The sequence below is a fragment of the Thunnus albacares genome, chromosome 16 (assembly GCF_914725855.1).
Source record: "Thunnus albacares chromosome 16, fThuAlb1.1, whole genome shotgun sequence".
Classification (NCBI taxonomy): domain Eukaryota; kingdom Metazoa; phylum Chordata; class Actinopteri; order Scombriformes; family Scombridae; genus Thunnus; species Thunnus albacares.
The window spans coordinates 16,720,831-16,745,600 of NC_058121.1; the positions used below are offsets into that span (position 1 = coordinate 16,720,831).

The 24,770-nt window shown below is 37.8% G+C and overlaps 3 protein-coding genes across 12 annotated transcripts; 1 reads left to right on the top strand and 2 right to left on the bottom strand.

Moving 5' to 3' along the window:
• Nucleotides 1-925: 925 nt before the first annotated feature.
• cenpw (centromere protein W) lies at nt 926-2,932 on the bottom strand. Its single transcript, XM_044376849.1, has 3 exons — nt 2,749-2,932; nt 2,552-2,665; nt 926-1,236 (listed from the first exon to the last, which is right to left on the bottom strand). The coding sequence occupies exons 1-3, from the start codon at nt 2,833-2,835 to the stop codon at nt 1,210-1,212; spliced, it is 228 nt and encodes a 75-aa protein (XP_044232784.1). The 5' UTR covers nt 2,836-2,932; the 3' UTR covers nt 926-1,209.
• Nucleotides 2,933-3,029: 97 nt separating this feature from the next.
• Nucleotides 3,030-7,144, top strand: hddc2 (HD domain containing 2). The gene is made up of 6 exons (XM_044376847.1): nt 3,030-3,300; nt 3,967-4,088; nt 4,880-4,982; nt 5,159-5,227; nt 5,413-5,551; nt 5,752-7,144. Exons 1-6 carry the CDS (start codon nt 3,130-3,132, stop codon nt 5,901-5,903), a joined length of 756 nt encoding a protein of 251 aa, XP_044232782.1. The 5' UTR covers nt 3,030-3,129; the 3' UTR covers nt 5,904-7,144.
• tpd52l1 (tpd52 like 1) lies at nt 6,987-23,526 on the bottom strand. 10 transcript variants are annotated; one of them, XM_044376838.1, is made up of 11 exons: nt 23,394-23,526; nt 20,061-20,159; nt 18,546-18,785; nt 16,424-16,444; nt 14,504-14,622; nt 14,267-14,415; nt 13,087-13,188; nt 11,583-11,597; nt 10,939-10,965; nt 10,053-10,113; nt 6,987-9,316 (listed from the first exon to the last, which is right to left on the bottom strand). In XM_044376838.1, exons 1-11 carry the CDS (start codon nt 23,410-23,412, stop codon nt 9,191-9,193), a joined length of 978 nt encoding a protein of 325 aa, XP_044232773.1. In that variant the 5' UTR covers nt 23,413-23,526; the 3' UTR covers nt 6,987-9,190. The 10 variants fall into 10 exon arrangements, with proteins under 10 accessions (XP_044232773.1, XP_044232772.1, XP_044232777.1 ...); XM_044376837.1 differs by having other exon boundaries at nt 10,939-10,977; XM_044376842.1 differs by lacking the exon at nt 18,546-18,785 and having other exon boundaries at nt 10,939-10,977.
• Nucleotides 23,527-24,770: the final 1,244 nt, after the last annotated feature.

The window sequence follows — 24,770 nt, forward strand, 5'->3', positions numbered from 1 at the left end:
ACCTAATGTGGTCAGCAGTTAAGCAGTGTTTGTGCAGTGTTCACAGAATAAGATGTAAGATTTTTAAGACCTTTATAACATCAAATTGCAGTTTAATCTTTTTCAAAGAATACAGAAAATGTGTAGGAACTCCAAGGCCTATATAATTACTCCTTCAGTACATGAATCTATTGACTTTTATATCACATTTTTTTCCCCAGCTGTATACAATAATATCAATGAATTTCACCTGCACGCAGATAGAGGCAGCAAATTGATGGATGGGCTAGTAAACTACAAAATACTCAAGTTTTTGTTAAAATCATTTTATTATTTGCTCATTAAGAGCTTCCAAGCTACTGTGGCAAACAGTAGTGACAGTGTTTCACTGACTGACTGAAACTACCAAAAAAAAAAAAAAAAAAAAAAAAGATGAAACTGCTTCCTGCTGCAAAAACCACTGGGGCATGAGTGTCACCCGCAATTTGTAGATGTAAAATATCTCCTGACAGTAATGTTACCGTCTGCAGCAGTCAAAACAATTATTCAAGCCATTTAAGGCCTAACAGGAAGGGAATTCAGTGTTTCATATGTTACTTTTATTCACAGGTCTTGAAAAAGACAGCCAAACATCTGCTGTCCAAAACAAATTCTGATTATATGATATTGTCTGATCCATATCAAAAGAATAATGAACAAAAACAGCCCACATTATTTATTATTTATGTCCTATCAGTATCAGGTGGCAATGTTAAAATATTTAGGTTGTATTATTCAAGTAGTGCTTCTGCAATTTCTAAATTAGAACTGTGTGTATTATTTATCTATGATACTGAATCATAAATAGACCAACAAATACAAGACCAACAGGAGCTACACAGACACACTGACGGAGTATTTGGACGACTATTTTAGAGCGCTTCCTTGAAATAAACTTATACAGAAGGAAAAGCCATCAATCTTTTAATTGGACTGAAAATGACAAAACAGACATAAAAAAGCCTAAATTTGATATCATGAGTTGGAAATTAGATTTACAAGAAATTCATAAAATACAAATTAAAATAAAATACATCAAACGTTTTAAGACAGGAAAACAGATAGGAGGAAATTTGCTTGCACAAAGAATAGAATAAAACACAAAAAAAAGTCAGAAGAGCAATACAGCTGCTGCCGTCCAACCACGTTCAGAAAGATGATCATAAATACAACGATGACACTCCATGGTTTTCATCCTCTAGCTTTTTTCAGCAATTTCTATAAAGAAAGAAAACAACCTCTGTAAGTCTACGTATTTTCAGTGAAGGAAATATGATCCTTATCAATCAGTAGTTATCGACTCCAATACTAGATACAATTACTAGTATTAATGTCTATAATAATAACCGTCAGTGTTTCAGTCCTCTGATGTTTGGTTAATGATTGATGATTTTATTTATCACCTCCAGCAAACAGCATTTGATTTTGACATTTTTGTGTTTTGTTTTTCAGGGTTAATTAGTTAACCTTTTCACTGGGAGCAGTAAAGATTGGAGAAGTTAGGTTACTGAGCTGCCCTTGAGGCCCTGAACCCCAACTGTTCCAGTGCTCAGTGGTCAGCAGGTCAGACTGTGGTTGTACTGGGCAGCCTCCAGGTGTGAATGTGTGTAACTGTGTGAATGTGATCAGGGTGTTCCTGTAAAAGAGAGGCTTCCTCTCAGTGAAACTTCCCTGAATAAATAAAGGTTAAAACAATGCACCTGCCTTATGTCGAACACAAATTCAGACTTCAATTAGGATGTGAGAACTTTACCGATTACCAATGTCTTTAATACAGAGATTTTTGTCAGCTTACAGAGAAAGGGCAAGCCCTTATTTTTAGGATGTATAAAAACACTCTACTTTGAATAATAATTATGTTAATTTGCAACAGAACGGAAATCACCAAACAGTAGTTTGTTTGCATGTGTTGCCATTTAAGAGCTGATCAAAGTTAAAATCCCCCTCTACTCAAAAATATGTTTTTCTTTTTGTCCCTACAGTTGAATGGTTGAGGTTCACTTTGCAGAATGATGTATGTGCAGAGTTTGACACCAGAAGAATGTTTTCACATCTATCTGCTGAAATTGGAAAGTTTCTCAGTTTTCATTGAAAATCCGATTTTAAGCGGTGGGTCTATGAACAGGATTTGTGACATCACAACTAGTTTGGAGCAAATGTAGTCCTGTATTGAACTTACACAAGTGTGATGTGGAAACTTGACTTCACTTTCAATTTAACTTTTTTTTTGGTTGGATTCCTGTGAGATTTTGTTCATTTATTATGACACAAATTTAATCCCATATGTGTCCAGCATTTCAACTTTTGAAATGAAAAATATTTGCATATATTCTGGATTTTTAATGAGGGAGAAGGAGATGTCATATTAAGGATTTTAACGACATAATTTAACTTTTTTGTATGGAAAAAACCATATCAGACACAAATTATTATTGAAGCAGAGTATTTTATACACATATTGAACGGTGTCTGGAGGGGATCTTTAATGTGAGTGTTATTAGAGACTAATAGTTTGGGCTTTGCTTGAACTAACCTTGGAAACTGCTTTGACGTGGTGAGCTCTGATCGTTGCAGATTTCTCTTCAAAAGCTTTGGCCTTAGCCTCCTCGGCCAGACTGTTGAGGAACAGCAGCGTCACTAGTTCAATCTGAGAAAACATAGACTGTTGGTTAATGTCAGTTAGCTAGCTAACAACGTTAGCAACAAACAAACAAACAAAAGACTACCTACCATAGCCTCCGACGCCGGCCTCACGTTAACGTTGCCTTTCGTTTTCGATTTGATGGTACTCTTCAATTTTGGTGCCTTAACAAGCATTTCGACAAATGTTCGTGTGGCCAAAAATTATGTTTATGTTTTTCAATCTCCCGCTTCTCCTGCTTCCGGTGCAACTGCTTCTTCTTCGGGTGTTTCCGGGCAGGTTAAGTCGTCGCTTATTGGGCTATCGCCATCTATCGTTACAGGTTGTTTTTTGTTATTTTTTATACTTAAGTACATAATTAAAAACATCATGTCGTGTCCAGGGCCAGGATATAATACTGTCGAGTAGTTTTAATCGCAAACACCACAAATTAAAAAATCCACCAACCAGACAGAGGATTTAAATGTAGAATGCGCTCTCCAGTTGTTTATATCGCCGCCAAGCGGCCGCATTGGACGACTACATCAGCTAACACCGCCTTTCTGTGTCCGGGTCGTCGGGCTGTAATGGCTGCATCCATGGCGAGCACAGCCGGCATGAGCAGTATGCTGCAATTTATGAAATTTATCGGCCAGCTCAAAGTAAGACTTCTTCTCATACTCTGGCTACTTATCAGGTGATCTTGTCTCTATTGAAAAATGAAAACAATTAATAAGCTTCAACATGATTTCCTGCATGTAGGTGTGTTTGGGCTGAGACTAACTTCCCTCAAGTTGTTTTGCTCGCCTATTAAAGCTTTGTAGCCTCCAGAAAAATGGTTGTAGGACACCCATGGACCGGCCTACCTGTCACAGGTCCAGGGGCCCGAAAGGTCAGGGGGCCCAGAGCCTCTGTTTGAAGTGACTGTTGATATTTCTTGTTGAAAAGTCACAGAGCTCAGGTAAAAGTAGGGATGATATAAAGCAGGGTGAAACAGCAACATTAGAAAAACTGAACCAAGCAAATGTTTGGCTTTTTTTGCTTGAAAAATTATTAAAATGACTGATTGATTGATTACAAAATAGTTGCTGCTCACACCACGGCTAAATTAATTCATTTGCTAAAGATGCACAGAATTTAATTCTTTTCTGCTCATCAGTGTGTAGACTGTTTTCTGGTGGAATGACAAAATATGGAATAACTAAATTATATTTTAGAGCAGATTTTCTCTTTAATGGACCAAAAATTTTAGAAATGAGACCTTCCCCCTTCTCTTCCTCTCTTGTGCCAGAAGATAATTTGTGTGTTGTTGTTGATGTTTCCCGCAGAGGGTCCCACGGACAGGCTGGGTTTACAGGAACGTGCAGAAACCAGAGAGCGTGTCCGACCACATGTACCGCATGGCCATGATGTCTCTGACCATCACCGACCCCACAGTGGACAAGGACAGGTCAGACATTCACGCAGCCGAGCAGAAACAATGTTACAGTCCTCTCACATTAAAGAAAGGCTACCAGAGTCTGATAGACATAAGCATGAGCTGATATACTGCACATTAATCATTTACTGAGGGAAAGAATGCATGTAGAAATCTGAATCTGGTGTTCAAGGGACGCATTTGGGGTCATCAAGTGTTTCCCTCCCATCACTAATGTTTGGCTACATATATTTGTAAAGGCTTGGCTGAACCTTGTAGCTACAATACAAATAAGCTAAGATGTAATTACACAACAGATACAAGACTGATGTAATAAAATTGGCATTATTACAGAACTTGGCTTGTCTGTGAAAATAAAACTTACAATGTAAACATAATTAGACTATATTTTGTAAATTATGTAAAGAGTTTACGTGTTTCCATTGGACTTTGTTCATGATGCTGTAATATGTAGCGTTTTTATTGGAAAGATACACATAGAAACACAAATATTCAGGATTGAAAGGAGTAGTTCACCCCAAAATGAAACTTCTGTCAGTGTTTTATAGTGGAGATGTAGTGGAACAAACACTTACAAGTGGCTTACAATCTCCAAATGGAAACACTGTCCCCACAGAGCCATTTACTTTTAACTCTGAAAGGCAGAAAACCTGTCAGATTTCTACAATATTCTAATGCAGCATAAAGCAAAGTGATCACAGCAGAGGTGCCAAATGTCAGTCACTAACTTGATTATGCTTGAAAAAAAAAAAAAACAAACACTGGTTTTCTGTGGTCTTGTTTGTTCAACTGTTCGTCTTTAGGTGTATTAAGCTGGCTCTGGTCCACGACATGGCAGAGTGCATTGTGGGAGATATTGCTCCGTCAGACAACATCAGCAAAGCAGAGAAACACCGGCGAGAAGAGGCAAGCCACACTCAGATTTCATCTACACTTATGTACTTGTCTATGTGATATCTTAAAAATACAGATTGATGTTGTGATCCGTAACTGCTAATTACAAACTTATAGCAACATTTTTTTTTTGCTTTTTTACTTTTTTACATTTTTTTATACTTTTATACTACTTTTTTTTCCTTCAGGAAGCAATGAAACATCTTGCAGGTCTTCTGCCAGATGGACTCAAACAGGAGATTTATGGACTGTGGGAGGTATAATTGTGTCTGATCTTAAATGTATTTGTGTTGTCTTGTCTGTGTTCTGCATATCGGATGCCAAAGGGCGCTGTAGAATTCTTCTATTCCAACTGATTTAACTATGTAAACAAATATTTATATATTCTGCCACTTTGACTTTGCATTCCAGGTGTGCCTTTTTAATTGTATGTAACTTGCAGGAATATGAAACGCAGAGCAGTCCAGAGGCCCGGCTGGTGAAACAGTTTGACCTTCTGGAGATGATCCTGCAGGCTCATGAGTATGAAGAGCTGGAGGGAACGCCAGGACGACTGCAGGAGTTCTTTGACTCCACCAACGGTAATCCTCCAATCTCTAACTGTTTCTCCTCTTCTTCATTTCATATCTGCTTCTCTTCTTCTTCTTCTTCTTCTTCACTGGACGAAACCAAAAAGTCTTGAAACAGTTTTATCCTTAATTCAGTTACATTATCACTTGGAGTTGGAGGCACGTTGCCTTCAGTTGTGCTGGTTTTAATCGTCATTTTTGTGTCCTCTCAGGTCGTTTCCACCACCCAGATGTGCTCCAGCTTGTTGGCTCTTTGAACAAAGAGAGGGGATGTCGCATGACTGATGGAACAAAGGATTCTGGGAACTCGCAGGCGGCTGGTGGAGTATCCTCACAGCCACACACGACTTCACACACTTCTTGACTGTAACACACACAAACACCTCCTCAGTGGACTGAAACACACAATGCGTGTATAAAGGACGCACAATCGCATCACATGTGCAGGGATGAAATAGAACATGGAAAACCTCAAAATTTGTGAGTTCATGACTCTAATTTGTGAGGCATTTGCAGCTATTTGGACCCATTATCTTCCCTGTTTTACCTCAGTGTGTCTGTCTAATGTCAGCGTTTGGTTCAGCTGTAACAGAGGACTTTGCAGATTGACTACACTGTTTAATGTAATGCATACTGTCCAGGAAAGCACAGTATCAGTATCTATAATCAAAACATTGTGACAACTACTAGTGCAAAAACTGCCAGGTAATGTACAAATGCAATAACATGTCAAAATAGAATTAAATGTCTCTATAAATGGGTTGAAAATATAATAAGGCTACATATTTTTTTAGGTATGTTCTGAAATTATCACATTAAGTGGCAACTGTTGTGCATTAGTCTTATTTTTAATTGATTAAACAACATTATCTAACATTGAAAGCAACATACAGTAAGCAATTCAATTCCTTTTATTCTTCAGAGTTATATGGTGGTTGGTTTATCTACATGTGCAGTTGGAACAACAGTTTAATTAAGAGGGAAACTATAAATCATGTCAACATTTTCTTTACATCAGCAGGCTGAACTGTGTGTTTCTGACATTTTATTACATTTTGACAAGTAATTATGTATATAAGCTGGCAGTTATTACATTACATGATGCCGCTGCACCATCAGACTCTGCTGTAGCAGCGTGACTCCACTTCCAAAACAGTGTTAATGCATTTTCTGATGCATGCAATTCAAAACATGTTAGTAATATACAGTTTTTCTTCTGTATGTTTTTATTCATCATAGCAAAGGATTCACAGTGTTGCTGACAAATGAGAAACTAGTTATCAGATGTGGAAGTTATTTTCACTATGGTCATTTTAATATGTTGCATAGAATTTCAGTTGCACATTACATGCGTTACTGTATGTGTTGTTGTTTATGTACCAGTTTGACTTGAAGTTCAGTCAGTTTTCAGCATTGTATTGTAAAAACAGTCACTTGTGAAATTGGCTTTAGTTTAAAACAATCTTTAATATTGACACATCAGCCAAAACAGGTATTTATAATGCTGTGTGATTAACTGTATGAATACAGATGAATAAGTTAAACACAATGTTGTTTTATTTGAATGTTTTGTTTTAGAGTTTTAATAAAAGCTTTTGTTAAAAGGTTTTTTTTTTTTAACAGAATGTAAAAATGTAAAATATATTCTGTACTGTGATTAATTTTCCAGTTAATGAACATTTATAACCTCAGTTATTTGAGACCTGACAAACAATTTCTTGCTTCAAAAGACGTGTTTCAGTACTTGAAAGTTGACATGAATTTAAATAAATACACTTCATAGACAGACTGAATTAAACATGAGATAATCCGGGCATCTTCTCAAACCACAGCAAAGAAAAACATATTTAACACATGAAAGACAATGTGAGAAAAATGAAACAGAAAACAGATTATACAGTATATTGAAAGCAGAAAGTTACTTTGATGGCAAAGTTATGCAGTGGCCAGAAAGAGCGTAGTTCAAATGTGAAAAAGGATGTTTTTATATAATCAGATTTTTAATCTTTTGCGGCACCAACTCTTTCGTAACATCAGCAGGAAGAGTTAGCCACAGCACAAGTAAGTAAGAACATGTATTGGATTTCAGGGTTGCATTACAGTGAAAGATTGGATTACAGTAATGCTACAGTATGATGCTGTTATATTAACGTTATATGCTGCGTATCAGTTACATAGCATCAGATTTTGTACCTTGTGACTCAGCAGGTAAAACTTTCTTTTACATCTGGAGCTTTTTAGGTTCAAATCTGAAAACACAGCTACAGTATACCACTTTTTGCTGAATTAAAGTTAAAAAACATCTCAGTTTGCCAAATAAAATCTCCAGTCTAACGTGTGCTGGAATGAAGATGTCTACAGTGAACAGTGTACAGCTGCAGACTTAATTGTCCCAAGTGATTAATCAGATTCTGTGTGACTTCTTGTCCTTCTTCTTAGCAGTCATGAGAAAAAAAACCCAAAACTGCACTCCAGCATTACATCTACACACAGACAAAAATGCAGTGTTTGCCCATATTTCACTGCACATGGCACAGATACAGTGTTTCAGTTCTACCTATAAACTAAGTTGTCCTATATTGTGAACACACAGATGAAACATACACATGGTTTGATCCGAGAGTTAAGTGCCAGGTACGATCCAGCATTCAGACCAAACTGTCAGCAGCAGAGTGTGTGTGTATCAAGGGTGTATTTTCAAAAAAACATGTATTTAAAAGTAGGAGTGGCTGCATTTGAAAAGTTAGTAAAGATCTTTTTAGATGCTTTAATAAAGTCTTAAATCTTAGTGTAAAATTTGTACAAGTTTACAAGGACGGTTTTTACTTTATACAGCATGAGGGGTTAGTTGAAAAACATAAATGTATTTTTTTTTAAATCAAATACATATTTTTAATATTATCTAAAAATGTACATTTGTATTGTTTTGGTATAAAAGTGAACACAGTCCTGCGTGTTAAGTGTTTAAAATCTGCCAAATCCAATATGTCTGTTTCCACTTAGACTGAATTTACATAGCATAAAGAAGAAATGAATTATCTTTTTTTATTTCTGTCGTTTGCTCGTGTTGACAGGGACGTTGCATGAGCCAAACAATGCAACGTCCAACTGAAGTGAAGTATTAGATAGACGACAGACAAGACAGAAACAGTTTTGGTTCTTTCTCCCTCACTGAGCCGATTTTTAACTAAGGCTTTAGTTGCTGCTCCCTCCTGAACCCCATCCATCAACATCTGTGGTGTAATGTGGTTTGGAGGCCACCGGAGGGCAGGTGACAATTTATCTTTGCTGATGTCTCATTGGTTCAACAAGACAAATCAACTACCTGCGATCTTGCATGTGCTTGGACGTTATACGTACTTGTGGAAATCAAAGGTGAGTGTGTTTTAGAGGTTAAACGACTTCAACTTTCAGCTTCTGCTCAGAATATTTAACAAATTTGATACAATGTCAATTTTCTATCGAGTGTAAGAATTTGTGGTTTGCTGACTTTATCACATACACGGGAATTGTTTGCAAAATCATCCTATATAACACTTGACATCCAATCAAAAATAATCTGTAATATTTCATTCAGAGTATTCAGAGTAGGTTTGCGCTGCGTCGATGAAAGTTCCTGTTTGAGTCCTTCCTCGTGCCGTGGACGCAGCTCTAACATGGTCTCTCGGTTGTGTCCATCAAGTTATTAGTGGGCGTCTCCTGAGAGCTGGCATTTGCTGCGGAGGAGAGGACTTCCTCAAAGCTTCCTCCTCCGGTCCCGGAAGTCCCAACCTTAGTCTAAGAAAACAAACAAAAAAAGCATCAATTTAAGATACACTTCATCATTGGATAACTATTTTTCTCTCTTGAATCCTGCTGTGCTGCAGAGTGGACTCAGGGTGGCAGACTTTTACAAAGACTACCACTATCGGACACATGCAGGGTGTATATAAGAGGATTATGATGGTTGTTTTTTTTTATAGATATCAAAACCCTAAATCTAATCCATTCAGGAACTACTTTTACAGCTTTTGTTTTAGCATTAACTACTATGTATATTTGAGCTTTTCCAGTGTGTGAAAGTCAGTACTGTTACTGTTCAGACTGTGTCAGTGTGACAGTGTAGCATCTCCCCGTACAGAGCAGCATCACTGTGAATATAAATAACCAGCAGCCTCACTGGGGAGTCAGAGTTTAAGCTACAGTAGCAATTAACAGAGATTACAGTGTTTTGTTGTCTCTGCTTTGCTGACATGGTCAGAAGCAGCAACCTGGCCAGTTTCTCTATGTGTGCGGCTCTATCTATGACTTTCAAAGCTTATTATAATAACAATGCATGATCTATATGTTACTAATTTATATGACTGTCACCAGGAGTAACTGGTTAACATGTTTTGTCCTAAATATTAGTTTTTGATGGTTTAAAAAATGGAATAGATGCTTTCAAAACACACTGTATAATATATTCCTCATGCTTTCAGATAAATGATACTAGTTGATATTTGTATGCATGTAGGAGACACATAGTGTTTACCTTGATAGTGGTCACTGTGCTCTCAACTTTCTCCTCAAAAGACTTGAAGCTGGGAGAGTTTCTGTAAAGAAAAATAAATAAATTATAGTTTATTAATTTAGACCAACTGTACAGAATAATTTGCTCAACTTCTTTTCTGAAAAAAATAGTTTCAGTCGCTTAAAGTCACTAATAAACTCGCTGATTTACATGAGTTGCATTGTGAAGGATAGTTAGAACCAGCTTTTTAATACAATACTTGTATTTATTATACATGTATTTTCATGTGTTTTAGTGAACTGAGGTAGTGACGGCAGTTCAAACCAACAGTAAATGGGACTGACTTTAAGTGTGCTTCGGTACGAATGAAATAACATCTCAGGTATTTAATTTTTTCATCATCATCAGAATGAGCTTATCACCACACAGCCATTAACGAAATAAAAAAATGTCGACACATTAAATTGTTTCCAACACATACTGAACTGAAGTAACACTGCACTTTTTTGGGAGGTAAACTGATGGCAAATTGTCCTGTGTTACTGTATCTGTAGTTTAGTTGCTTGTGTTTGTGTTACCACTTTTGTTTCAACAATGGTTTGATCAGCCAATATATATTCGGTCTGTTCGGTTCTGTTCTGTCTGTTATTGCTGATTGAGTTCGGTTCTGTTTAGTTGACCTTATTTATGGTCCCAATTTTGTAAATTGATTCTCTTTTTTTGGGTAAATAAAGATCTAAAGCTCTTTTTAGAAAATTAATCTGCCTTTCAGCTGATCAGTCACAAATTACAAAAAAAAGACATTAAACAAACATGAGAAAAAAATTACATGAAAATTATTTTTTCTCTCTCTCTCTCACACACACACTGACACACACAAACAAGCCCAAAAGCACAGAACGGTTACCTCATGGTGGGCATGCTCATTGAGTGTCTGATAGAGTAGCTGTCCCCAGAGAGCATGGTGAGAGAGGAGTTAATGATTAGCACAGGTTACACACACATACAAAGCCAGACATGCAGCAGAGTTGGCCCACAGAGTTAGTTAGCATCTTTTTCATGATTTTTTTTTTTTTTTTTTAATATTAAGCACATGCAAAGTCAGTCAGGATGAAATGGAGAGACAGGGAAGTCTTTTCAGGGAAGTCTATTGTTCTACTGGTGGAGAAGTAGAGTTTACATTTACATTATGACACCATCTAGTGTGACAACTCACAATTATTTTCATCAGTCTGTCCACTCAGTAGCATTAAACAGACAAAAGCCACATTGAGTCAGGAGTGTACAGGTCAGGACACCTTGTTCATCTCACATGATTCTTTCACACCATTTATATTAGCTTATAAGAAACTAGAATCAATTTGATCTGATTCTGAGCTCAGACAAGCACCTGATTGAGTTCTGCGGTCCAGCATGGCAGCGGCATTTACTCAGCCAGAATCAGCTGACTGTTCTCAAGTCCATACTGTACCATCCAGTTAGTGCTATCAGCTGATCTTATCGAGTTACGAGTCCCTATGACTCCTGACTCAGGAGCAAGCAGGTTCTTACCCTATGGAGTTGGACCTTGGGGAGCATGGAGGGAGATGGAAAACATTTTAAGAGACAAGCTTTCTGTTGTGATCTCAGGCTCCGACATCTTTAAGGCAATTTCACTTTAGTAGAACATTTATGTTGTTAATACAAACTACTAATGAAAGCTAAACTACCTTTTCTACTTTTAATCTATTAAACCACAAGGAAGTTGTTCTTTAAAACTTGAAAATAAATCACAAAAACCTTTAAACTCACATCTGTTGGAGGAAGTAAAGCAAGTGAATGATGCCATGTGGATATTCTTTATCTCACATGTACACAACAAAATGAAAATATTCTACTAAACTTAAACATGTAAACACAATCCTGAAGGAAACCTGAAACCAGTTGAAACCAGTTGAAACCAGTTTATGAGTGATGAACTGGCATTTTGCACACAAACTACCTATGTGCTCACACACACACACACACACACACACACACACACACACACACACACTGCAGAGATAGAAATAAAGAGTTAGTTGTTATTATTGAAGAGAAGCAACAGTGGCAGCACACAAACACTGGAAAATATCATTTGTAATTGTACAGAAATGTAAAATATTTGATATATTTACTGACTTGGGGTGATGAGAACATATCCACAGCAAAAAATACAGACATGCATCTAAACCAAACCTATACACACAAACGCACACACCATGAGCCATAAACCACACGAACATACCTCCGAGGGAACAGTAACTCTAGACCAACCATGCTGAAATAATGGAAGATAATGCATTGTTTCCTTTATGTAACCCATATCCCCAAAATTATAATAATTTGCGATTTACCAAGAGCTGCACAGAGCCCTTTGTCTTAAAAAAAAACACTCATCATCAACAAATCACACACTGTCAACAGGGCAGATTGTAGATTCATTTTCACCAAATTGCACAACATATTTTTACTGTGTCCAACATCACAGTAATAACATGTACCAACATGACTCTGCTGACATGCTGCTGTTCCTGCGATCGGTTTTGGTCCCTGAACTAAAAAAAGCTTCCCCTCGTGCTCTCTCCTGCACATACTGGTCACTGTTTCTGCAACATGCACTCCCTCTCTCGAGCAAGAAGTCACAAAGGCCCACGTTCTCTAGCTTTCTCTTCACTCACGAATGCTTTATTTCATGCAGACCGACAAGGGCACGCACACATTTTGTGTTCACTTTCGGCATTTCGAACGGAGCAACAGTGAGAGACGGAGAGGAAAAGAGACAGAACCGGAGAAAGAAAGTGAGTGAGGGAGACAGACTTTGCCTCTAGCCCTTCGGCTTCCAAAGAAAGCAGCTTAATGTGGGCTTACATAATCTCAGCTCCCCCTGAACTAGATAAAGCAAGAGTCAAAACTCTGCTTGAGAGACAGAGATGGAAAGCACAAGTAAAAATCCATCACCGCAGAATGAGAGCTGACATTAAGATCTAGGTGACAGGTGAGCTGGAAGAGGTTTTACTCTGTAAAATGTCTTTACCTCATGTCTCCAAACTTCCTGGTGATGGTGCTGCCGAGGGTGCTGAAGGCTGCCGAGGTTTTCTGACCCGCTGTGGTCAGTGTCTCTGATGTCTTCTTGTACCTGACGAACACAACAGAGAAAGCGCTTTTAAAATTTCACACATTTATGCACTGTACTCAGACTAAAGCCTACATTAATATATTACTCATACATGCACATAAACATGCAGGAACACATATAGATGCATTTTTGGATGATATAAATTTGAGGTAATTTGATTTGTGCTTTTATTTACATCTGGATTTGAATGGGAACTTTCAGCAATCGTACATCTGGGTTGCCATCTGAGTCTCTCTAAGATCTCACACTCTCGCGGTCGCACTGGTTCATTATAGATGAGGATGGCGACCGTGTGTGTAAAGTGATCCTCGGATTGAAGTGTAACTGGATAAGAAGGGAGGCCTCGGGAGACTATCCCCTTGCTCAAGAGCTCAGAGCTGCCCGTCTAATCAGGAAATTTGATTATTTCTTTGCACACTGAATGAGAAAAAAGGTCTTACCGGGATTTGAAGGAACCCTTTATATATTTTATGATTGATAATACAGTTAAAATCAGCATTTCTTCTTCCTTAATATCAAAGCTCATCATAAGGCTACGTTTTTATTATTGTAATGTCAACGGTACGGAATCGGGAAGGGAATTTGTCATGTGCGGCTAATCGAGCAGCAAGGTCAGCAGTAGCCTTTAGCACTGTGTAGCCGTTTAATGTGGTTTTAATCAGGTTTATGATGTCTGTTACAGTGTGCATAACAAAGATAACAAATCACATACATGCTGTACAGCCAGGAGCAGAGGATTATGTCTTTGTAATTAGGTTTCTAATATCTATTTTTACGAAAGACACGGGGTGATTTTTAGGCCGTTTTGGCTGTTAAGATCATAACTACCTGCTCTTTGTACTTGTGTTTACTTTGTGCGTGTGAGTTCAATAAAGGGCATCTGTGTTGACAGCAAACATAGAAGGCATTTGGTCATGTGCTGCCTCTTTTGACAGCACACAAACAGACGCATACACTCCAGCATTCACTTCACTCTTTAACTCAATTAAAGCCGCACACTCTTTCAGTTTTTTTAAACACACACATGGATACAGACCTTCTCTCTCTCACACACACACACATGCACACACTAACTCACGCTGTGGAGCTCTGCATGTCCTGCCAGCCTCTACTGATGTTGTTCTTGAGTTCGCTCAGAGGTGTGATGCCCAGTTTCTGTTTGAGATCTGCATGTTGCTTCTCTTTGGACGACAAAACCTGCCTCAACGTACTGATCTCCTCTTCCAGCTGGACGGACACAGAAAAACAAAGAGCTGCTTCACAATATCAAAACCTCTCACTCGGTCACCGACAGTGTAAGTGTGTGCATTTATACTTTAGCCAGTTCTTGCTGGATCTCCTCTCTCTCCTCCTCCGTCATGATGGAGATGCTGAGGTTGACTTCTGACACCAGATCTTCATCAGCCTCTCTCAGTGGCTGAGAGTCCAGAAAACCTGTATGAAATACACACACACACACACACACACACACGGTGCAATGTACATTAATGCATTTGTGCATGACCCGTGATTTGTTTAGTTTTCACTCATCTCTACAATTAAGCATCATTTCATCATTCACCAAATACAAAGAAGTTAATACATAGTATTTTTCCTCTGATCTGCAGATTTCTCTTCTCTCTTCTTTTTACCAACAATACAATTATTTCAACTTCTGAAACAATTGCAAAATAAAAAAAACAACTAAATAACTAAAAAACAACAAATCCAATAATATGCTCAATGATGTGTTTGTCTTTTTGAAATGATCTGGAATCCATCTTTTATAACAAGGCACGAAAGAATCTCCAAAAATCTGCATCTGATCATGGAATCAAACTCATCAATTTGTCAACATTTTGATTAATTTTGACAAGTTGTTGTTCCTATGGATGTACTTTTGGAAGTTGGACAAAATTATCTGCCAAATTAATGTAATGTAATAATCTTTATTGGTCTCAATACTTTCATGTATTTCAAAGAAATAAAGAACAAATTTGTGAGTAATTCTGGAGAAAATGTGACTAAACTCTCCTGTTTTGTTTGTTTCTCCTACTTTTTTCTCCCTGTTTTTCTTGAATGTATCTCTCTTTCATTTTGGCTGTGTGCTACTATCTGCAAGTCTGTCTCTCGTCTGTGCGTCTGTCTCCATGCCTGATTGCGTCTGTCTGACTGTTACGCAATCTGTGGCTGTAGCCTGTGGCGCTCTAATCTGGATTAACAAACGTGGATTATTTTGCTTTAACTCTGTGGAGTGACACTCCAGACACACACATACACAAACACACACACACACACACAAACAAACAAGATGCTTTCAGATTTCAGAGGGCGTATTGAACTTCAGGTTGCAAAATTGGATTTTAATGGTTAAACATACAGATACATTTAGAGGATTTTGAACTTTACAAGCCTCGAGTCAAAATTAATGCAATGTTGCCTTGCTTCGGTATCTATTTTCAATAAAACATCTGCATGCTACGTGTAGAGTATGACAATCACAGACACTGACTAATCTATCCAACAAGATGTAAAAAAAATCCCTTTAAAAAAGAAATAAAGGTTGTGGCTTTCAGAAATTGTGCCAGAAAGTTCAGGCTTTCTGCCTGTTTTCATACTACTTGCCCAAAGTATCTATTCTATATCTCAACACACAATTACATCACCACATCCATATGCACGGGCACACATACTCTTCAGACAATACTAGTTGCAGGGGGGGAAATATTTTCCAGTGTCTCTGTGAATGGAAGTTTGCTATAAGGCAGAGCAATGATGCTGATATAAAAATGATGCAGCAGCTATACATTGAAACCATCACACAGCTTCATAGAGCAGTTTCATACGCAGACACAAGCATTCAGATTTAAGAGATGAGTAGTCACGGCTGAGCACATGTGGAAAAGTTTTCTTCATAGCTTGAAAAATTCTGCAAAAATGATTGAATAAAGCCAATAATGACAGACAGATGACAAGTAATAAAATCCTCATACTTAGGAGAAAGACTGAAAATAAGAAGAGGACCACGAATTGACACACTGAAACTGTTCCAGTCTGATTATCTTTGTATTGTTGTAGGATTTCCCACAGGCTATTTGTGCAGAACAAATCAGGGCAGACAGGTACCACACAGCACCAGGCAACAGCAGGACGACCGTGTATACAAACCGAGAAATGCAAATACAAGTAGGTCATCATGTCAGAATGTTTTATCTGAAAAAAAAACACAGACTGGAAATGAACAGGATTACAGTACCTGCTGTGAGGTGTCCTCTCTCTGGATGTGGCAGCATTACAAGACAGATAAGTAAAGTTAGTAAAGACTGAGAAAAGCTAGCTGCACTGTTTACTGACCCATTGACTACAAGACCACATGCAGCAAAAACACACACAGTTAACACAAGTGCAGCTTGCAGCGCCGAAAACAAGCCCAGCATGCACCAGCACAAGGCAGGCCTTTCTATAGTCAAGAGCTATTTCTGCCTACATTACACAGCAGCGAGACAATCAGATTTTTAAACCCCTGTGGCTCAGATGGAAGCTTTTCATGTCTGTTTAAGTGCATGAAGAAATCAGCCTTTTCCCCCCGTTCACACAGCTGTAAGTGCCAGAAGATGTGTAGCATTAATTGGTTACGAAGGCAATCCGAAAATTATTAACAGCAATAAAACACAAAAATGCACACAAGAGATTTCACATCCACAACAATAAACATCCCTACCCAAATTAGTCTCGCCTTTGGTTATGTAATAATCACAATATTCGTTTTTTTCAAACTGCTAATGCCTTTATTGCTTTAAATCTAATTCTGAGTGACCATGTTGGTGCTAAATTTAGCATACTTGTTTTCATAATGAGTATTTGGGGTGTTGCAGATGGTTTCTTTTATAGTAATGTGCTTTCTAAAGTTGAAAGACAGAAAAAATCTGTAGACGAATTCAAATGACACAAAGGCATTTTTGTCACAATTCAGAACAGGCTGCGTCTGTGTTATGGGAGTCTGGTAATCGCTTGAAAGACGGATATAAGAATTGTTTGATGAGAGTCACATGTATGACAGTTTGTCATTACGGAAACAAAAGCCTGTAAAAGCCTCTTCTTATACTATCAATACCAGTTGATGTGCAGTTTTTTCTTATCACTCATATAGTGGTATAAACACACTTGAAAGGACTCATGGTTGAGAGTTTTGGAGCTCAGGTCAGATTTAAAATATAATACAATCCCTGTCATTTGTGCTGTGATGCAGTGCTGTAGCGTTGCCAATTCTCTGGAATGTGAAGAATGATGAAACTTGTAAATTAATGGTCCAAGTTATGGTTCACTGCATAAAATCGGTTAGATAAACTTTTATAGCAGGATGCAAAGTAAGTTCAGGTCGTGAGAAAACTGACAATGTCATTTTCTGTGCTACAGCTACTCACTACAAGACTAGGGGGGGAGCTCACTGACATTTGTACATTTTATTGTGGGACAACAAGACACAGGACTACATATAAAGGCAATATTTCACTTTGGTTGAACATTTAACATATGGCACAATCCTTGAAATTAATTAATTAATGTTATAGTTAATTAACAAGCTGACCCAGAACCTGTAACCACCAGGACCACTAACAGTCTCATTTGTTTTCACCTTCAGGTCTCAATATCAACTACTGGACCCATTAAACCACTTCTTGATGCTAGTCTGACCATGGACACATCTGGCCATCATCATTTTTTTCTTGTCTTGATGTTTTGGTGTTTTTAATTTCACAGCCTTTTATCACAGACTAGAATTACTTTAATATATTGAAAAGATGGGAAATTAATTATTTATAAATAGCTCAAGGAATGATGCTACCGTAAATGCTTTCTGTACTTTTTTAAAATATGATGTGTCACAAGATAGTCCAGGTAAAATTTGTAATTCAATTATTTTAAATTTGTGATCAAGTGATCACTCTTTGACAGAACTTCAACTGAGAACTCGATCAATGCACTTGGCACCAAAACTTTAAAAATGTGTAAAAAAGTCTCAAAGCCTTCTCCACAAGAATAAACAAGTGGGTAAAGACTGAATCCTTTAATTCTTTTCATAAATGGTTTAAATTTAAAAATATTGAGTCTAATAATACTGGAATCAGTAAACAGTGTGTTCACTATGTGTTAGTTTTTAAAAAATAAACTTTAGCATCTAATTCGCCTATTGCAAGTTGCTAAAACCCAAAAATTCCAAGAAAAACTACTAAGGTGATGACCTGAGTGTCCTCAGCAGTGACTACGGACCTGCTGGTGGCTTTAGGTTCCCAGGGATCAATTATGGTGAGTGGTAAATGTTGACCCAAATTGATAAATCATCTACTCTACGGGCTCTAGTCTACGTCCCGCGTCACCTGTGCTATCCAGTTGCATGTCCCAAGTACTGGACATGACCCAGTTGTCAGAGTGGGACATTGACGTCCGACCCCACTGATCCTCCCTTGGTGGTGACGTTTTACCCCATTCGTCACTACACACGGCTGCTCTCTCTGTCCAGTTTTCTCCATTTTGGACCGTTTGAGCCAAGTCTTCACCATGTGAGCTCCTCTTAACCGCCTCCTCACCCACGGGTACAAACATACCCTGATTCAAACCTGAGTAAAGTAACATGTGAACACATTTTCAGTGTCTTAGACAAAACAGAGGGTGCTGGATTTGTCTTATCTCACAAGCAATGGTTTGTTGAAGTTTTGGTTTGACTGATGAAAAATGCAAACTCTGATTATGAGCCCTGTGAAACTGTAATTGGGATTCCAGTGGACAGGGAGTTTCTGTTAACAGTGCCGGCTGGTTAATTAGTTTCAAAAGTAAATCTCAGCTCCTAGAAAAAGTAATAAATGAATATTTTGACAGAGCAAAAACCCTTCCAAATCTCAGAGATACATTATGCTAGTTTATTCAAGCAGCACTAAATCTTTATTTGGAGTGTTTCTATCCACCTGATGAATGTAAGTCTAATATTCACTCTTCTTTTAGCTCCAGTCTGGTCTGTAAATGCAGCAATATGTTCACCTGCTAGTCACAAACTTTCTGCTGTCCGGTGCCAGGAAAGTAGCGCACAGTAAGTTTATCAGAGCTGCAGGGCTGATAAGAGCCGTCAGACTGAACCAAAACAGTAAAGCTGCGGACCATATAACTAAAACAATGTGCTGAAAGAAGCTAAAAGGCGAACTGCACAGTGGGGTGATAATTCTCTGTAGGTCCGTCTCTACAAGCAAAATATTGATTAGTGCAGCTTTAACACATCCAACATGTAAATGTAAAAAAAAACATTCAAAATGGCACAGGAGCAGTCATAACCATTTATGGAAAATGAATGCTCTGTAATTAACAGGCACATTACAGTTAATATTTTATCTTAACCCTGACCTACTTTTTTATTATTTAGTATTATTTAGTAGTTTTTTTTAATAAATATGAATGTGTATCAGCTGTACAAACACAAAAAAATTGAAATATTTCTGTTTTTGTATATTTTGGCTCACTTTAGGAAAAGTCATAAAATTTCGGGTTAACAGAAAGGTATTTAGGTTATTTTTACTGCTATCAAAAGTTAAAATGGCTCAAATTTGACCTGAAAAGTGTACAGGGTTTTCTGCTAACCCTGTTCACCCACTCAGACCACATTCACCTGCTCTCCTGACTATTAGCTGTTAAAATAATACTGAAACTGAAACTTTAAAACATGCTGCACTTCTGGCCCAGTGATGTCACTCCAGGTGTATTTTGCCTTTGACTGCTGATGTCACAGGCAACGCACACCTGCGCTAACGTCACTCTCCTGCGTGCGGCCGGCAGCAGTTTTCCACCCTGTGATTCACTGTGGATTCACTTTTTTTTTTTTCTTAACCGGGAGAGTTGAGTCTTACCCTGCTCTCCCTCGTGTGTGGCTGAGTTAACCCATTCCTCTCCGGGACCCATGCTGCCCCAGTCCACCACTGCTTCACCCAGAACACTAGAGTACAACTCTGCAGCAGGACAAGGCAGCAGGGTGAGAGGAGACAAGAAAACTGGTTATATGCACATGCACAAACACACACACACACACATCACCACCCCTCTGTCTCGCCATGGAGATAGATGCGTTGATTATCTGATTCTGCATTTGCACAGGAAGAATGACAGGAAATCTGACTTTTGACCTGTTGACCCAGATGAACTTCTTGAAGCTGTTTAAACCAGATACACGAGATTCTTGCAGAGCAAAACTGTTCCACACAGAGTTAACAATGAGATCCGTTGTGACTTTTAAACAATTCAGCAAGAATATCCAGAGTTATTGAGCAACTAACGTTCTCTGGCTTCTGGTGAATTGCCATTACCCCATGCTGCAGCACTACAGGAGGAAGCAGACCAGCATGAGGACAGTGTTGTTTCAATAGTACACATTTTCTTCTGGTTCCGCATTTGACTGTGTTTCAGGGAAAGAAAAGTCACAGGGTGATTCTAGTGTAAAAGCATGAATGTGAAGGATGACACACTGTATGACAGTAAAAGTCAAACATCAAGATTACACTGCAATCATTTCAAATAAACATCATCTTTCAAGCATCAATAGTACAACACTGTATCACATTGAATCAATTTTAGAGAAGATCAACACAGGTGACAAGTGGCTGAAAACATGCAGTTATTTGCTAAATATACATTGTAACACTCATTTTTTTTCTCCTTTCTCTGTTTCTCTCCCCCTTTCTTTTTGTCCGGGGTGGAATACCTCTGGTCACAAGATTCCCATTTGGCCCGGTGGTCATGTGGCTACGCTAAATCAGAGGCCTGGGGATGGTCATATGGCTGCAAAATCAATTGAAGCTAAACCAGAGGCCAAGTTTCCTGCAGCATGGCCAAACAGCAACACTGCTGTACATGTTGTATATGGCATAAAACCCTTTTATCAATCCAACACATTTTAATTCATCATGGTTGCTTTTACATGGGAACGTTGCAGACGGGCCTTATATTTTGAACATTCCCTTCATGGTGGGATCATAAAGTTTTAGGAGTTCATATTCCTTTTATCAATGCAAATCATCCTGAAGGTTAGTAATATACAAGGAGAAGCTTTTTTCACTGCTCCAGCTTTCAACTCAAAGCCCCGCTGACCTCTGTGAGCCATCTAACAAGGAGTCGCTTATACCTGGAATTCAAAGGAATGCAGCTGACTACCTGGATAAACAAACAGCACCCGTATCCCACTGACTGCATGGATTTAAGAACCACTGCCCTACTTCATCAGTCTCATTCGTCTCCTTCAAATAATACTTTCTCAATAAAAAAAAAGACAAAGTGAATTTACCAGCTGTACCAAAATGATTGTGTGTGACTCTGACAATCAGTAAGTTAAGTTATTCATGAGCAGACATTAAAAACATTCCCAACAACGTCTGTCACTGTCAGCCCTAAAACAGCACAAATTTTACACACATTATTAATTCCACAGATGGTAAAACAAAACCCACATCGCCTGGATGGCAACAGGACAAAAGTATTTGTCAATCATTGTAGACTGTACAGAATGTTTTATGAACTACAATGATGAATTATTTACTTGAAACAATGCACTCATTCCTTTATAATATAATCTTGGAATAAAACATCCACCAAATATCTGAGTTATTTGGCTACATATGTTAGTTTTTGCATGATTTAAAGGAAGTGAAGAAGATGGATCAGAAGATGATTAAACTGATTTCAGAGATCAATGGAAAATTGGCATTTTTCTAAAAAAAATACCTCAAAACTCATGTTTTTTTAACATCTGGAAAGAACTACTGTAGACAAACACACAACCTCTGAGCCAGGAAACAGTATCCAGCTGCAGGACTCAACTGTCTGGAGTTTCCGTGTTGTCTTGAATAAACAGTAACACAAGCCTAAAGCACTGAAATGGTCCACTGTATGTCTGAAGATCCATGTGTGATCTTTTTATTCGCTTCAACCAGTCCAAAGGCTTTAAGGATTTAGTAGGAGGGAGTTGGCTGAGAAAGCAGCATACAAGCTATAAAACTTGTACAACAAATGATTCCTGCCAGTTTAAACTGCTGCTATAGTTTGGGAGCAGCAGTCCAACAGGATACAATAATATCATCATTAATAATAAGACAATAACCCAGTTATCACCAGTGGTGGAAAGTAACTAAGTACGTTTACTCAAGTACAATATTGAGGTACATGTACTTTACTTAAGTATTTCCATTTGATGCTACTTTATACTTCACTCTGTGACATTTCAGGGAGGGAAATACTGTACTTTCTACTACAATTCCACTACATTTATTTGACAGCTTAAGTTACTTTTCAGATGAAGATTTGACACAATGGATAATATAACAAGATTTTAAAATACAACACAATGTTAAAGATGAATCCAGTGGGCGAGGTCACGTTTCAGATGTCTATGAGTTGTTAACAGCTCCACCATTTTTCCCTCTTAACTTCTCACATGGTTTTATTTCAATAAATGTTCAAATGATTCAATATTTCAACAAAAAAATAAAAGATTAGAGAAAAAATCCAAAAACTGAAAACAGATTTGTGCATCAGAACTTTGTTTTTTCTTCTTTCCTCTCCCATTATTCATCCCAAGACCCCTCAGATTGATCTGGTGATCCTTCAGAGGGGCTTGAACCCTAGGTTTGGAACCACTGAATTAAACTAACTGTATATAAAGTAGATGAAACTAGCTCCACCTCCAGCAGCCACAACAGTAACATGCTGCTTACACACTGATGCTTCAGTATTAATAATCTAATGATGTAATATATGATATAATATATATCATTCAGAGGGACCAAACCACTATTTTAACTGCAATACTTTAACTACATCAAGCTGATCATATTTATGCACTTTTACTGAAAAAGGTTAAAGAGATTTTTCATGCAGGATTTTACCTGTAATAGAGTATTTTTACATTACTGTATTGGTACTTTTACTCCAAAGGATCTGAGTACTTCCTCCACCTCTGGTTTTCAGTCCAAAATTGCACCTCTAGTAATTTCAGAGGATTATGATAAGACACAACAGATTTTATTTGGTTTTCTCTGATTTACATTCCTTCAACGTCAAAACAGTGACGTGTGCAGTCAAGTTCAGCTCATTATCAGATCAACAGCAAACCAACATGTAACGCAGCGGCAGCGAATGACGTCTGGACGCAAAATAACAGACGTTATTTTCAACATTAACCGACACTGACTCACCTTGTTGTCTGGTTTCCATCGGCAACGGCCAGGTGAACTTCCCAAATGCTCCTTCAGAGAGATACTGCACGGTACCAGCACGCGCCGCACCGGTCGTTAGGTCAGCGTGTGTTTACTCGGGTTTCCTGGCTTGTCACGCGCCTGGACAGCTCTCACAGGCGGAGCTTGAAGCACGAGCCAATGCGCGCGCGCTGTTCTAATTTACTTAATGTACTTATCAAACATATTTATTTACAGAAAACTGCACTAATTGAAGAGGAGACTGTATTTTAATAGCTCCAAATAAAAAATATGTATGTTTGTGAATTATAGAGGAAGTACTGACATCTTATACTTAAGTAAAAGTAGCAATACTTCAAGAAATACTCCATTACAAGTGAAAGCATTCAAAAGACTACTGAAATAGAGGTATAAAAGTTATCAAAATGTACTTCAACGTCTCAAAAGTAAGTTTTTTTGCCTCTGAAATGTAATGGAGAAAGTATAGCGAGCAAGTATAAGTAGTATAAAATAGAAATATTCAAGTAAAATAGTACTTCTAAATTGTACTTAAGTACAGTACTTGGTTAAATGTACTTAGTTACATTTCTCCAATAGTGTTTGTATAAAATGTTTCCTTTTAAACCTCTTAGGCAGTGTCTTTCTTTGTATTGTTGTATGCAGTCCAAACTATTACGACTACTACTACTACTAGTAGTAGTAGTACTATGTAGTACTAATACTCCTACTACTACTAACAGCAATAACAGAGGACTTCAATAATGAAGGAATTCAATTAGTATTTTCATTATTTACCTATTTATTTATATATTTTTACTTATTTTTATACATTATGTAATCTTAACTAATATGGTAATATATATATATATATATATATATATTCTTTGTTACACTGACTGGATGTGATCTGTGCATTTGCACTGCACAATTTAACAGAACAAGTTCATGGGGATTTGCCTCCTGTGGTGCTCTTATGACCCCTGCTGACATAAAACTGTAGTCACAACTGTAGTTGTAGATAGAAAGACTGGTTTATATTACTGTAATGGACAGGCTGACCAACAGACCAACAGACAGACATTTATACTAGTTATAGAAGAGACTAAATCAGACACAAAAACATCCACAAACCTGTCAACAAAAAGGTTGGTTAATGTCTAGTATATCTAGTAATACATATTGATATACTGTATAAAGAAAATAGTCAGATAAGGTTGTTTTGGCATTTTGACAGTTCAGTTTATTCTCCATCAAATCCTTAGATGAAAACAGTGTTTGTGCCTGGTTAAGTGAGCAACAGTAAGATCAGCAGATAATTAACAGTGGCAGCAGGTGGAAGGTGTTCTGGGTGCAAACGAGGAGCACAGTAAATCAAGT